The 14,765-nt window shown below is 49.7% G+C and overlaps 1 protein-coding gene across 2 annotated transcripts in view; it reads left to right on the plus strand.

Moving 5' to 3' along the window:
- RPH3AL (rabphilin 3A like (without C2 domains)) overlaps window positions 1-14,543 on the plus strand; it is a 36,999-nt gene extending 22,456 nt beyond the window's left edge. For both annotated transcript variants that reach the window (XM_027660298.1, XM_027660299.1), the window contains 4 exons: window positions 1,696-1,870; window positions 8,352-8,465; window positions 8,901-9,083; window positions 14,509-14,543. In XM_027660298.1, the coding sequence (XP_027516099.1) occupies window positions 1,696-1,870; window positions 8,352-8,465; window positions 8,901-9,083; window positions 14,509-14,543 (507 nt within the window). The remainder of the gene's footprint in view (window positions 1-1,695; window positions 1,871-8,351; window positions 8,466-8,900; window positions 9,084-14,508) is intronic.
- Window positions 14,544-14,765: the final 222 nt, after the last annotated feature.

The raw sequence follows: 14,765 nt of genomic DNA on the forward strand, positions 1-14,765 counted from the left end.
TGGATGTGAGCCTCACCATCCGTCTGGGATGTCACCCACCAGGAAAATGTTGGTGTAATTGTAGGGTGCTCTCACCTACTGGTTTCTAAATCCTGCTGTGTTGCACAAGTGTCTCTCTTGCAGTCTTAGAGTAACTGATGTGTGTGCTGGGTCACAGCAATGCTCTGCTGTCTTCTGCTGGGTGCTCTTTTAAAAACCTTACTCTCAGGTTCCCCCCTGAGTTCAGATTGCCATCACTTGGCTTTCAAGACCCCAGACACAGAGATCTGAACTCTCTGTGTTGATGGCTCTGAACGAGGAACCGGGCAACCTGCTGAGCAATCTCCTCCCATCAGTGAAATGGGACCTCTGGTGTCCTGCTTTTTGTGCCTGCATGAGGAGAACTCCTGAGTGCCAGGTTTTGTCACTGCCCTCTGATTAAGCCCTAAATGCAAATTACAAACGTATATCTGCAATTAGGGGTATCTGCATTTGCGCCCATTGCCATAATGGTGATACTGTTTGCAAAATGCTTTGGGAACTTGGAGTGAAAACACTGATCTTCACTCTAAACAACAGTGCAAGGTTTCTACCTCCTTGCATGAAATAAAAAATGATATTTTTATTATATTAACGTATTTTTGCCCTGGCTGTCTCATTAGCTCATTATTAGACTGCTGAAAGGCACGAAAGAATTAGGTTTGTAGAGGCCATTTCTCCTTGTCTGAGCTGCCACCCTTTTCCCTTCCTCTGGCTCACATCAGGCTTTATATTAAATATACTTAATAGAGTGCCTTCATCATAAGCTGCATTAAAACTAAATTGGAGAGGAGAGGCCATTCTTACAGGAGATATTACAGTTTAGTGCTCGCAGTCCATTTCCTGCTCCAGGTTCAGGTTATTTGAGTGTTGTTCTTCTCGTTCTGGGGTTTTCAGGCTCGTTAAATGATCTGGCTTGGCCTGAATTGCTCTGTGAGATGAACACTGAGGTTGTGCCATTCGGTACGATACGAGGGGACATTTCTGCTGTCCCATTCTCCAGCTGTTGCCAGACTTCAACTCTCAGAAGTAAAGCAACCCAGGCTGAGGGACCCATCTCAGGAAGAGAGACTTGTCAGGGCTTTCTGCTCCTCCAGCCAGTGCAGGGCTTGTTTCACTCTAAGCAGAGCATGTGCTTAGGGCTGTTGCCACTCATGGCACCGGCCTGCTCTCTCCAGGGTGCTTTTCTTATTGTGTATTCCCAGTGGGAGAGCAATAGATGCAGAATCTGAACTGCTGCTTAGTGCAGGACAGGGAACTTCATCCCAGTGTGGTAAGTCTAGGAACGTGTATTTGGCTCAAGTATAGCATCAGAGAAACATCCAGTCATGACCTGGAGAACATAAGAAGCTCTGCACAATCACCTTCTGCTCCTCCTTCAATCTGTGGCTGCTGCTCATTCACATTTGTCATTTTTTGGTTGTGGGAGAAGGACTGAGGTAGAACTGGGCTGACAAGGATTGGGGAGGAATTTGGGATGCTATGGTAGATTGCAGATTGCAGGGGAACTGTTGGGCTCTGTGAGCTGGAAGTGTCGACTTCCCTGTGTTTGAGTGGGGTCCAGGTAGCTCGCAGGGAATGGCTGGGCTGAGCTTGGTGGGGAGCTCATTTTGTGGTGTTTGTGCTCTCTTGCTGTAAAAACCCAGGCTTAAGGTGTTGTGTCTCTGTCTCTGGCAGGTTTGGAAGAGGTCTGGGGCGTGGTTCTACAAAGGGCTGCCCAAGTACATCACACCTTTGAAGAGCAGCAGCAAACCCATTGAGCTGCACTCGCAGCCGTGGCAGAGCGAGCTGGCCATGCCGGAGTCGGAGAGCGTCGGGACCAGCCGATCCTTCACCTGGGCCAGGGGAAAAGGTGGGTTGTCTGCTGCCCAAAAAGGCCCAGAAAGCAGGTGGGAGAAGGACCTGGCTTCTACTGTTGCTAGGAGGGTTCAGCTAATAGGGGAGACCCTCTGTTAGAGATGAGGGTTATCCCACAAGGGGTGTGTTTCCTATGTGGGCAGTGCTGGGGTTTTATGCTCTTGTATGTTTTTTCAGGGTTCACTGTTAGTTAAGTGCAGGGCCCAGCCTAGTCCCAGTCCTCCTGAACTCCTGTTCCTTCAGTCTCTCCCTGCTTTCCTCCGTTCCTTGCAGCTCCCGCTGTTTTTCTGGGACTGCCAAGGGTGGGATGAGCCGTGGAAGAGGCACCTGGCTGCAGTCACAGCCCAAAGAGCTGCTCCTGCTGAACTCCTTGGGATTGTGCCACTGATGGACATTGCTGTGCAGCCAAGGCTGACCAAAGGCTGATCTCATTCCTCCCTCCTTGGGGCTGCTTGCTCCTTGCTTCTGCTGCTCTGCAGAACATCCCTGGGCAGATCCTCCAACTTGCTTTGAGATGAGTTAGAAAATAACACCGCCAGCATTTCCCTGGGGATATCCTGGGGCCTGGAGCAAGTGGGCAGAGACACTCTTCTAACAGGCAGTGGGCAGGAGTGAACTGCTACTGGCTGTGTCCTTTTGTGCCTGACCCTTTGAGCAGGTGTCAGGGAAGAGTGACCTCTGTCCCCAGGCCTTGGGGAGGGGGCTGAGGTTTGCAGCATGGAGAGCTCAAGGCTGAGTTGTCCTTTAAATGTCTCTTGGAGAAGCTGTTGATTAACTTGGCCCTGTGCAGGGCTGAGGCCAGAGCACTGACAAGCCTGAAGGTTTATTAGCTTCAGCTCACATCTCTGTTCTTTGGGGGAGACCTTGATTGAAGTAGACCATTGTATCGCATCTTGGATCGCTGCCCTGTCAGATCCCATTCACAGCACTGCCTTGTAGGGCTTTTCCTCCCCCTCTCTTCCATCTGCCCACCCAGTTGTTGCTCACACACCCACCTCAGTGCTGTGCCCAGAGCCAGTGGGGGGGACGCAGCAGCTCAGCATTGAGGAGCAGAGTGCTCGGGGTCCTCAGCACAGCAGTGGCTGAATGCTGCAGAATTAGAGCTGCTGCCAGTCTGCTTTGATTTCTCCTCCTTTTTTTCTGGTGCGGATTAGCAGAACTATCTGGCCTCTCTCCCCTTCTTTTGCTGTTAGATCCCCTCAGTTGGAGAAGTCCTCTTCAGCAAACGAGCCGCATGCACTCTTCCACTTACCAGTGGTGCAGGGGGAAATAACCCTTTAATAAAGAGGGCTCAGGAGACTTGGGTTTACAAACCTTCCTTTCAGGCCCCAGCTAGGAAAGCACTCCCAGCCCTACTGTAACTTTTGTAATTAAAGACAAATTAGATCAACAGTAGATGGTTGTGCTTCCCTCCAGGAGATGCTTGGAAGGAGTTGTCTTAGCAAAGAGACTGATTGATGAGGTTGTTTTTCGTTAACATGATACAGAAAACATTAGGAATCAAAGCCTTTGAGCCTAGACCTGACCTGCTGTTTAGTTTGGCTTTTTAGTTGAGTTTAGTTTTTGGAGCAGGCCTCCCCATAAATATTGGCAAGGACAGCAGAGGAGCATGGGGGAGGACAGCAAAGTGACCTTTGGTAAGCTTTGATGTGGGTGACGAGCTGCCCTGTGATGTTTGTCTGGCTGTTGTTTTATGGGTTGGATAATACTAATTTATGGCTTTATTTTCTGGTGCTTTCTTTCCCTGTTGCCCTTCTCTGTTAGGCTGCCTGTCCTCTGGACGGCTCTCAGTGGGCACTGCGGGCTATAATTCAACTCTGGAGCTGGGAGCTCGTACACCTCACCCCTCCATTTAACTCTTTTTCCCCTGCCAGTGCTGAGGCTCCTGCTGTTTGTCATCCCAAAGCTGTGCCCTGTGCAGGGCAGCCGCCTTCCCCCGTGGAGATGTGTATCCATGATATTGCCATTGTGAATCCACAGCTGGGCCTGGACTGAGCTTTCCAAGGCCGTGACTAACAGGGCAGCCTGGCTCACCCCTGCCTGGCTGATAGCATTTGTCAGCTCACACCTTGTACACCCTCATCTAAACACATCCTTTCGACGCTGAGGAAAGCCCTGTTGCTTGTTTGGCAGGATGTTCTCGGGAATGAGCTCTGGCATTTAACATACTTGCCTCTGACAGGCTGCTCTCCGTGGGGTTTCCATTATCTTGGAAACCATGTCTAACCCCTCCACTCACCTCCAGTGTGCTGAAGGAGCCAGCTCTGAGCTACTGAGGGATTCAAGTCAGGTGGGACCAGCACAGGCGTAGCCAAATCCTGCCACAAGCCCTGGACATCCTCCATGCCAGGAGCTGCCTTTCAGCAGGGGTAGGACAAACTTCAAGTGTCCCTTTTCCCCCCTTCAAAAGCAAGGGATTAGTGCCAGGCCCTGAGTACTGACTGCTCCCGCTGCAGCAGGACCAAGTGAGCACAGGAATGTACCTCTTGGAAAAAAAGCCAACCCCACAAGGATGAAGTTTTATTTTTGCACACCCAAGTGTTTCTCTTGTGCTCACGGACACTGGGATTTGCTGTTGCCTATAGTTTTTCTGTAATAAACAAGCAGTTGCCATGGGAACTCTGCTATTAGTTAAGGCACAAATGTATTGTCAGGGAGAGAACAGCAGTAATATTTCTTGTGCTGGGGAACAGCTCTGCTCCATGTGGTGGAATGTGGGTGGGATTCTGCACCGGGTCAGGCGGGACGGGGCGTCAGGGAGTGGGGAGCAATAGCAGCAGGGCTTTCCTTCTTCCAAACTCTGAGTTCTGCAGAAAAAAATGGAAAGCATCTGGGTGGAAAAAAAAAAGTGTGATCCCTGAGCTGTTGTACTATTTGGCATGAGGGCTGCCTGCTGCTCTGTGTTGCCAAGCAATGCAATATGCTGTGCTTGGTGCTGGTGGCACCAGCAGGGGGGTGGACAGTGGCAGAGCAGGGGGGTGCCATGGGTTCATCCAGTGTCTGTGTGCTGGAGGCCAAATCCCTGAGTGATGGAGCAGAGAGGAGTGTGCTGGGGCATGTCAACAGCTTAGCAGGCCACCAAGGGGGGTCCTCCAACTTGCCAACAACTTTGGACAGTGACAAAGCTGCAACTTGTGCTGTTCCTGAAAGGGAGAGCGGTTTAGTCCAGTCCCCTCCTCCTGCTTAGGGATGTTCCTGCAACTGTGGGCAGTGCTGGGTGTGATCCAGTGCAGGAGCTGCCCTCAGTGAGACACTTGGGTTGTAATAATACTCATCATCTCTGACTGTCCCACCTGCAGGGACCAGAAGGTTGTGTGTGCCAAGGATCCGGGTGCCGCAGGGGATCTGTGTGCTCAGGGGCTCGTGCTCAGCCCACTCACCCGGTGCCTCTGAGCTGTCCCAGGGGTGTGTTGCTGTTGAAGCTGTTGCTGCAGGGTGTCCTTGTGCTTTTCCTGTGTTTTTTGACAGCTGCAGGAAGCGCCAAGTGTGGTGTGTGCCGGGGCTTAGCTCTGCCCTGTGCCGGGCAGCAGGAGGGAGCGTGGCTGGCTCTTCCCAGCGCAGCCGTGCCCGTGCCAAGTGCACGCATTGACTAACAGAGCTCAGCCCCAGCCAAATGCTCCTTCTTCCCAGCCTCAGCACAGCCTCCCCCCACAGTCCTCTGCTGCTGGGGTTAAGTGCAGCCAGCAGCCCTCCACCATTCCCTGTGGCTCTCTGTGCCACAAGGCTCCAATGCCTCTGGCTTGAGATTGAGCCACGGGCCATAGGGATCGTGGGCTCTGCCAGCAGCTGCAGGGCTTCAGGCCCTCGATGAGTGACCCATTCCCTGTGGGAATACTGCTTTTCTAGCAAGTTTTATCTCAGCATATTTTTTTGATGAGCTTTTTTTCCAGTCAGCTGGAGATAGGGATAAATCTGTTCCCTTCTCTCAAAGTACAGCTGTCCAACGACTCTTATTGATATATCAGCAACTGCTGGAACACCAGATTTAATACTTCTGGGCTCTGGAAAGTGCCAGCAGAAGGTCTGGGAGCTTTGGATGAAGAATTACCTTAAAGGGAAACATTGGTGCAGTGAGTAAAATACACTCTTATTGGCAGCAGAGGAAATGAGAGCAGACAGGGCTGCTCCTGTGGTGTGAGTGCCTTCATGCCATTAATATTTTCTTCCTCTTGTCCTGGTTCTCTCTGAACTACTGAATGGCAGAAGGGCAGGCAGCTAAAGTCACCTCCACTGATTCACTGGAGCCTTCTCCAAATAAATCCTGACTTCCAGCATTTTGAGAGGATTCATGGAGGAAGGAGCTGTTCTAAAGCAATGGATTTTATGCATCTCTGTGGCCAAAAAAAGGATAATGACCAAGTGGAACAGGAGTTCATTTTCTGAGGGAGTTGAGCAATGGGATGGTCAAAATGACTCTTACAGCCAAGATTTGGATTTTATAGTGAAAAAAAAATGCATTCTGGTATGTATGGGTTGTTATTAACAGTTTTTATATATAATCCCCTGCCTCTCCCAGGAAGTTTTGGGGAAGGAGTGAAGTTGTTGTTAAGACAACAAAGCCAGACCTTTGCTTTGAGGACTCTCAGCCAGCATTGCAGCCCCCCAGTTTGTAACAGGGCTTCACTCCCTGCCCAGCTCAGCTCCACAGCCCCTTTCCCTGCAGGTGAGAGGTCCTATTCCTGATGATGGTGGGAGGGGAAGGCTGGGGGTGCAGGAGAAGCCAGTGCCAGGGAAAGGCTGCACAGGAGCAAGTATGCATGGGAAGCTGCCTGCAAGGGCAAATTCAATAAAGCTGTGCAATAACACTGGCAACCAACTTTAATATCCTCAGAGATGTTAACTCCAGAAAAGTGCTACTTTAGGTATTAATATTTTTTTTTCTAAATAAAATATTTTGTGTAGTACAGATCCCTGCCTGAATACATGAGTGTCTGCAGAGGTCCTTGGCAGAAACATTTGACAGCTTGTGCTCTGTGCAAGAGGAGGGATACCTGTCCTCCTGCCCTGGGGAGTGCTAAAGGGATTGTGAACTACATGTAGTGAATTTTAGAACTGACAGCTCTGTGTTACCCCGTGGTTGTCACCTTGTACCACTGCACCCACGTTCCTCCTGCACAGTGAGTAACACAGAGCGGGGGCAAAGTGGTTTCTTCAAGTAGCAGAACAAGGAACTTGTTTCTCACATGAATGTGAGCTTATAAAGACATACTGATGAGTCTAAAAAAGTAGCTGGAGTTTCCTTTTTCTACAGTAAAGGCTGTAGGTTGCAGTGTTGCCTTTTCTATTATCCCACATGGACCAATATTGTTCTTTTTACCAGGGTTTGTGACCTGCTGTTTGAGATGACTTTTGAGCTACCAGGAGAGCTGGTATCTACCTGGTCAGATGGAGAAGTGCTGTAGGTGCAATGCCTCAAACAAAAGACAGTTGTTTTCCCATTACCTTCCTCCTCAGCCCCATCATTTCTGTTTGAGATCAGATCATTACAAAAACCCAGGAGCTGGGAAAAAACCCATTTCTCTCATTTTACCCAGAGCAGCTGGCAGTTATCTTTTACACCAGTATAAGCAGGAGAGGTGCTTGCATAATTGCATGGAAAAGTGGAAAGAACCTGCCAGTTTGGGAAGCTGTGTTTGGCAAAATGAGGCTCCTTCAGCTCTTGTGGAAACTATGAAGGGTGGAAAGCAGCCAGGACCAGGGCCAGGATTCAGGGAGAAGAAAAAAAATGAATAAAAAAAGTGGTTTTGAAATGGGAGAACAGTCTCCTTGAGGAAGAGGAGTGACACTTACCTTTTAAGCTTTGGGGTTGTAGGAGTAACACAGTTCTGGGCAGTTTGCTGATAGGGATGATTCAATGTGCTCAGTATTTATCTAGTGTTTTCCTCTTACATCCTGGAACCTCCACAGAGACCCTGCTACACTTGAAGTGCAGCTTGGAGCAAGGCAACCCCTCTCCCCACATTACTCAAGTGTGGATGCTCTTATGGTGCAGACAGGACCCCTCCACCTGCAGCTGAGCAGGATCCAGCCTCGTACCCAGTGTCGCTCTGTGTGGGAGACAGCAAACATCAGGAACAGGGGGCTTGCTGGGCTGCCACCACAAGGGTCAGTGGGAACAGAGCCTAGTGCCCAGGCCAGCCACACCACAGCAAAATGTGGCACAGGAGCACTGTGGTCCCCACGGTCCCAGTCAGGTTTAGGAGAGAAGCACCGGTGGTGTGTGCATCTGCTGCAGGAGCGTGTACGGTAGAGTTATAAATCATCTGTAGAAAGTAAAACCACACCATGCTTGAGATGCAGAGTGAACAGCTGTGGGGGAACTGCAGGTAGGGCTCCTTTTGGAGAGGGGGAACGTGACCAGTGAGTCAGTGTTTGTTTGCGTTTTATTTGGGTCCATCTGGCACCCTCTTTGGAAAGTGTTATGAACATTGTGAATAACTGTCTCTCTCCTCTCCTCCCCCTGATCTTTCCTGCAGTGGTTTCTAGTGACAGTGAGAGCGACTCGGAGCTCAGTTCCTCCAGCCTGGATGACAAGCCTGTGCCTGTGGGGTCAAAAGGCTCACAAGGGAGAAAGCTCCAAGCAGGACTGGGTGAGGAGTTGCTGTTCCTTGTGGCTGGAGGGCGGGAATTGTAAAGTGCTTGAATGTTTGCCTCTCAGTACTGGGGGTCTTGGCTCAGCCACTTGCCTGCCCTACTGGCTGTAGCTGTGCCAGGTGAGGGTCTGATCCTTTCTCACTGGAATTGTATCAGTGGATCAAACAGGTGGAGGGTCTTTCCACTGCCTGCAGCCTCTCAGGGCCTGCCCTTGCTGTTGGGAGCTGCTCCCGGCTGCACATCTCCAGCCAGCTCCTCACTCCTGGTTTTATAGCACTGGAATTGCTGGTGCCATTTTGGCAGCAAAGCTCAAGAGCTGGGTTTTGACCCTGCTCCTGAGGGAGCCTGGCTGGGAGCGGGGAGGCTGCTGCTCTCTTAGGATCTACACTCACTTCCCGCTCTCTCAGCAGCATCTCTGTGTGTCCCTGCAGTGCCCACCAGGGAGTCCAGCCAGGCCGTGGGCAGGGCTCTGGGCAGCACCCACTCCCTGGTGCTCTCGGGGAGCCACAGCAGCCTGGGCAGTGAGCAGGGGGCCGAGCTCAGTGCCACGGAGAGCTGCCACAGCGACCACCCGCCCGACGGGCGCGACAGCGACGCTGCCACCCGAGCCCCTGGTAAGCCAAGCCTCCTCTCTGGGCACATCCCTGCTTTCTGGGCTAACTTCCCTCAAAGCACAGCTTTCTCAGAGGCACAGCTGGCAAAGCTATAGCTCGGGATCACCTTTCCCTGCTGTTTTTTTCGTGGCAGATGCTGTGACAGCCTTACAGCTCCTTCCCTCTTCCCCAAATGCAAAGTCTCTTCTGCAACATGAATAATTGTCTGGGGTGGGAGCTGCACCCACGTCCAGGAGCAGTCAGAGGCTGGATCTGTCCCCCTGCAAAGGCCTGGAGCTCCTCTCTGTCTTGCAGAGCCAGTGGAACAGATTGAGCTTCTCCTGAAGCAAAGCAGGAGTCCAGCAGCTTTATGAGACTGAATAACATTTTCCCTAAAGTAAGGTGGCTCTTTAAGCCAAGTGTGTCTCTTCCCAGAACTCCGCAGTGCAAAAAAAAGACTCTTTTTCTCCCTCAAAAACCTCAGAACAATTAAGTGACTGGGAAAGTAGAGGCTGCTATCACATCTGATCGGGAGCAGCTGAAAGAGATGCAAATGTGTTCTCTCTGCAGTTCCCACTGATTTATTCACTAACCCCTCAAGTAAACGTTTAGTGCTGCTCCCTCCCAAGCCTTCCTGCCCTCTGAACTGCCTCTCCTGTTGTTCCTGAGCCAGGTTTGTGCTGGACATGTTGAGGAATAAATTGGATTAGAGAGAGCAGGTTTATCCTTCAGTGCAACACGGAGTCATAGTCCCCCCCTTTCCCAGCTTCCTGCTAGAAATAGCTGGCATGAAATAGTTTCTCTGCTCTTCCCTCCCTCCCCAAGTTTCAGGGATTTGCAGTTTTCTTCAATTTTAGTTTTCACAAAACAAATCAAACAAGTGATACTTCTGTTCTGTCCTTCCTCCCTGTGGATTATAGTGCTGCCCTGGACTGGGTGTTTTATTTTAAGCTGCTCTTGGCTGTGGCATTAGAGGCAGCGGATTCCCGTTGTGTGTTGGCTCTGCTGCCTGTGGAACAGAGCAGCAGGTTGTCCTGTGGGATTGAAATGGATGTGGGTGGACAGCAGGTGTGACCCCTTGGGTGCTTCTCCTTGCTGGTGCTGCATGGCCATGCCAGAGGCTGGATGGATGCACTCCAGAGGCGTGTTTGTACTTGGCACTTTGGAGCTTCTCCACCTCCTGTTTGAACCAACTTCTCCCCAGCCATGGCGGTGCAAACAGTATTTCAGAGGCAAAAAAATGGCCTTTTTCCTGCCAAAAACTTCATATGCAAAGTTTGGCACAAGGGGTCAGAGATTTCCAGTGGGATCTCTCCATGTAGGCGGGGGAGAGCTAAAATTGACAGGCAGCATGGACATATATTTAAAAAATGAAAACTGTAGCAGTCTCATGAGCCCAGTTAAAGTTGTCCCTGAGATGTAGAGAGGATCCTGTTAAGGAAAGGTTAAGCCAGGTTGGCTGACTAGGGAGTAGCTGTAAAGATCTTTATTATGTCTGGGGTCGTTTATTTCCCAGTCTTCCTGCAAAAGGGGCTGCTTTGTTCAGACAAGAGCCCAGGTAAGAGAGCTCTGTGGTGCCCTGAGGGAGGTACTGAGGCAGCAGTGAGTTCTTCATGATGGATCCCTTTGGATGTCACTCTGCCAAAAAGCAGGGGCTGCTCTTGCTGTTCATCTCTTTAAGGAGGGGTGGAGTCGATTGGTGCTGGATGTCAGTACTGGCAAAACCCTTCACAGCATCTCCCTGCCTGTGGGGCAGTGCCCAAGGTCTGCCCTGACCCAAAAGCAGAGCAAGGGACAAGGATCATTTATCATTTAAATTGCTGATCCTCGGCTGCAGAATGGGGACATTGAAAGAAGATTTTGCTGTAGTTTCTCTGGAGGGCTCTGCATCTTTATAACACTATGTCAGGAGCAATTTTTACTTCATATTATCACCTCAGGTGTTGTTCTGCCAGTGACTTTCTTTCTGCTTCTTTTTCTCACCTCTGCTCTAATTCCACTCTCGAGTGTGACTTTGCAGAGCACTTAAGCATCCTTAAATCCCAGGCCACGTCCAGAACAGGGAATTAGGGAGTGGTGCTGCAAATTGCGGCTGCTCTCACAGTCCTTAGCTCTTTAAGCCTGAAGGCCAAGCCGGCAGCATGGTCGTGTGGCCAAAGGAAAACAAGGAGCTGTTAAAAAGAGGTTGTGGGTTTCCAGTGCATTGCTCCAGCTCCGGCTGGGGTTTGGTGAGGCAGATAATGAAGCCTGGGGTTTGTCATAAAATGACTCATTGTCAGAGCTGCACTGGGATTTAGGCAACCTCAGCCCATGAGCCAAAGTTTCAGAAGAGCGGTGAGTTGAGAGCCTGCCAGTTTTATTATTTTTTCAGCCACCTGCTCTCAAACCCTTTCAAAAGCATCCCTTTCTGAGGGACTGGTGTTTCTTCTTCTGAAGCTCCAGTTCCTGGAGGTGCCTGCTCTGACGTGATAGCTTTTAAGAGGAAGGTCACGCGCTCATTTTCCTGAAGCAAGTTTTATCCTAAAGAAAATTAAATTTGCACACGTGGAAGAAGCACAATCTTCCTTTTTTCCCCTTACTTGCTCCCAGCTAGGGAGAGGTGACTCACCTTGTTCTGGCTGTACTGCTGATGTTAAGAGGTGCCTCAGTTAAAAGAGAGCACAATCCTCGCTGTTGTTGATTATGACATTTTGATTAAGGAAAGGGAATATTAAACAGAATGAAACAAGGAAATAATCAATATCTCACAGTGGTTTTCGTTAGCCCGTGAAGAGTTTTTAATGGAGATAACATGTTTGAGCTTGGGGCTGCTGCAGGGGGTAAATTAAGCAAAAGACATCTCTCCTCAGATCAGTAGCAAGTTCTGCATTGATGGGTCCCAGTTAGTGGGGTCCTCAGTGTCCTGTGAGGATCTTGTCCCAGAAATGGGTCAATCCTCTTTGCCATTCCATGGGTCTCCTGAACAGCTTGCTGGTAGGGAGTGGTGAATAAGCCTGACATGGGCTGTGGGGCTGGAGAAAGCTCTAATTTCTGCTGAAAACAGGAGATTCGAGAAACAGTCGTGAGAGAAGCTAGTGAGTGAGTAGCATCCATCTGAGTGGAAATCACAGTCTCCCCATCTCTGCTTGTTTGCCAGTGTGTTGTCTAAATCATTAATACTTAAAGAGCGGTGCAGCAGCTGACGGTTAAACAGAGCCACGTTAAACAGTGGTGAGGCTGAGCCTGGGAGCTGAGACCATGATGGGGTGTAAGAAGTGCTGTGGCTTGCAGTCACAGCATGAGACCTGCTGAAGGACTCCCAGATGTCACCAGGTCCAGCCTGGATCCTCCTCCCAGGGTGCTGAAGCTGTAGCTCCTGGATACCAGTTTAGCTGCTTTGTAGCTGTTGTGCTGGGAGAGGCTGAGCAGAGCTGAGAAAAGGGCCTGGAGCTGAGGGAGACGGACAGGGAATGCTGCTTCCAGCTTTCTTAATTTGAGGAGATTTATGCCCTGTCCTTCAGGAATTGACTGGATTTAGAAATGAGGTGGTGTCACTCCGTGGCTCAGTGCCTCCCCAGCTGAGGTAGGCATCCACTTTTCTCATAAATATGCGAGCTGTTAATACACGAGACAGGCAGAGCCATTTGGCATTATTTTTGTGGCAGGAAATTCTCAGGGCATCTTTGAAGTTAAGGCATTAACTTCTGTTTTCCCTTCCATTCTGTTTCTCAAATGCCTGTTTTGCTCCCTCAGGGACGATGAGGAGGTAACATTTTGCTTCAGTGGGGCTGACTGCTCCCTTCCATGTAGGGAAAAAAATTTGTCCTAACAGTAATTAGGCTCTAAATGGGATAGTAATTTCTGTAATGACTTTCTTCATGGCAGTCTTTGGGGAGCTGACTTTTGTTTTCCTGTGCTTGGTGAGACAGTTGCTTGAATGTTTTCAGGCTGCTCTCTCCCTTATCCACGTGATCCACAGCCAAGCAGTGTGGTCTGCCAGGGCTGGCTTTGCCGAGGAGAAGTTGTCTGCCTTCCACAGAGTGAAAAAATTGAATTGTGCCTTCATGGCTGAGAAGCTTTGAGCTGTCTCTGCCTCCTCATATCCGTACCGCAGAGCACCGAATGGTCCTGCTGTATTTATAAATAAAACATGTCTTTGGGTAGTGACAGCGTTAGGAAGTGATTCAAGGTTTGCATTCCAGATACAAAGCATTTGTAAATATGAACCTCGGGAGAAGCGTGTGCCCCCTTCCATGTTTTAGGGAATTAAAATATTTTCATCCTCAAGTGGTAGAACCAAAACACTTTCAGCTCTTTTAAGCCCGCCTTGAAGTTAAGTGAATAAAGGCTGGAGTTACTAAAAAATAAATTACTTTCCCTATTTCTGTAATTCTTTATGGAGTTTTAAATTGAAGGCTTTTTCCTTGAAAATAGAAGGATGACAAAGATTCATTCTCTTGCCTCTTTCACTCAATATATCTGGAAACAAGTCTGCTGGTGAAGATGAAACTCCTATTTTTCTGCCTTCTTTCACATTGCAGAGGTCTGTTCTTTGGTCTTTGATCAAACAGCCTGTCTGGCCTCCTGCCCCCCACCTCCTTAGACTTATTCTCTGCCCTTTGCAATACGTTTACTCCTCACGCTTCCAACTTTCTATTCAGCATTTCGCACAAAGCACCAAGGGCAATAGTTGATGTCATCTTTCAAAACAAAGCATAAAGGAAAGAGCAGGGGAAGTCAGTAATACAGAAGTTAAAAGTCTGGGTTTTGGAGTCTCTGTAAACACACTGGGAAGTTTTATGGCTCGGGAGGTTATCTTTCAACTGGGATGTCAGGCGGCAGCTGGTGGGAGGAATTTGTCGGATTCTTTGTCCCTTGAACATTTCACATGAATGCAGTGACTCCCCTGTCCTTTCTCCAGGAGGAGAAGCAGCGTGTCCCAGCAGAGCCCGAGCTTTGCCAGGGGTGCTGAAGTGATCAGCTCAGGTTTGTCTGGTTGACATGTGCCCGAGTGCCTTTAGTGGCAGAGCACGGCTGTCCTGAGCCCATTCCCAGCCATGGGAATGCTGTGGCTCCTGTCCATATCCCAGACACACAGAGGGCAGGAGGGTCACATGGAAGGTCTGCTCTGTCACCTGGTTTAGAAGCCCTTGAGAACTGAGGCTTAGCTTTCTGTCTGACCTGGCCCTTTGGGAGAGGCACATACCAGAGGACCAGTTCTAGCAGTACAGCTGCTTTCTCCTTCTACCCACATTTCTTTCCCCATGTCTTTTCTTTCTTTAATCAAGTTTAATGGGCCCTTACTGCTGACAGAGTGTGGACTAATGATGCATAGATATTCTCTTTATTATTTGTAGGAAGCTCTTAAAATGGCATCAACCATGCAAAAGCAATGTAAAACAACTTTGTCAAGAATCTCCCCTTCACTGCTTTCCAAACAAACCTTTTGTCTTTATGTATTTTAAAGGCAAACGGTGTGTCCACACCAGAACACGATGCTGACGGAGGTGAAGATGGAGCTGCTTTGCCTGGATCCAACACTCATCCCTTGCCCACTCCTTAGACCTCGCTCCAGACAGCGACTGCTGCCGGTGGTGACTTTATGGTTTGGGCTCTTCCACAGGCATTGGCAACACCTGGGAAAGCACCTGCCTGTCCTCCCTGCCTCACTGACCTGGTTTATGGCTTGGTCTGGTTTCCTCTCCTGCCGACTGACACCACTTT

This window comes from Corapipo altera, unplaced genomic scaffold (assembly GCF_003945725.1).
Source record: "Corapipo altera isolate COAL_440 unplaced genomic scaffold, ASM394572v1 271, whole genome shotgun sequence".
Taxonomy (NCBI): Eukaryota; Metazoa; Chordata; class Aves; order Passeriformes; family Pipridae; genus Corapipo; species Corapipo altera.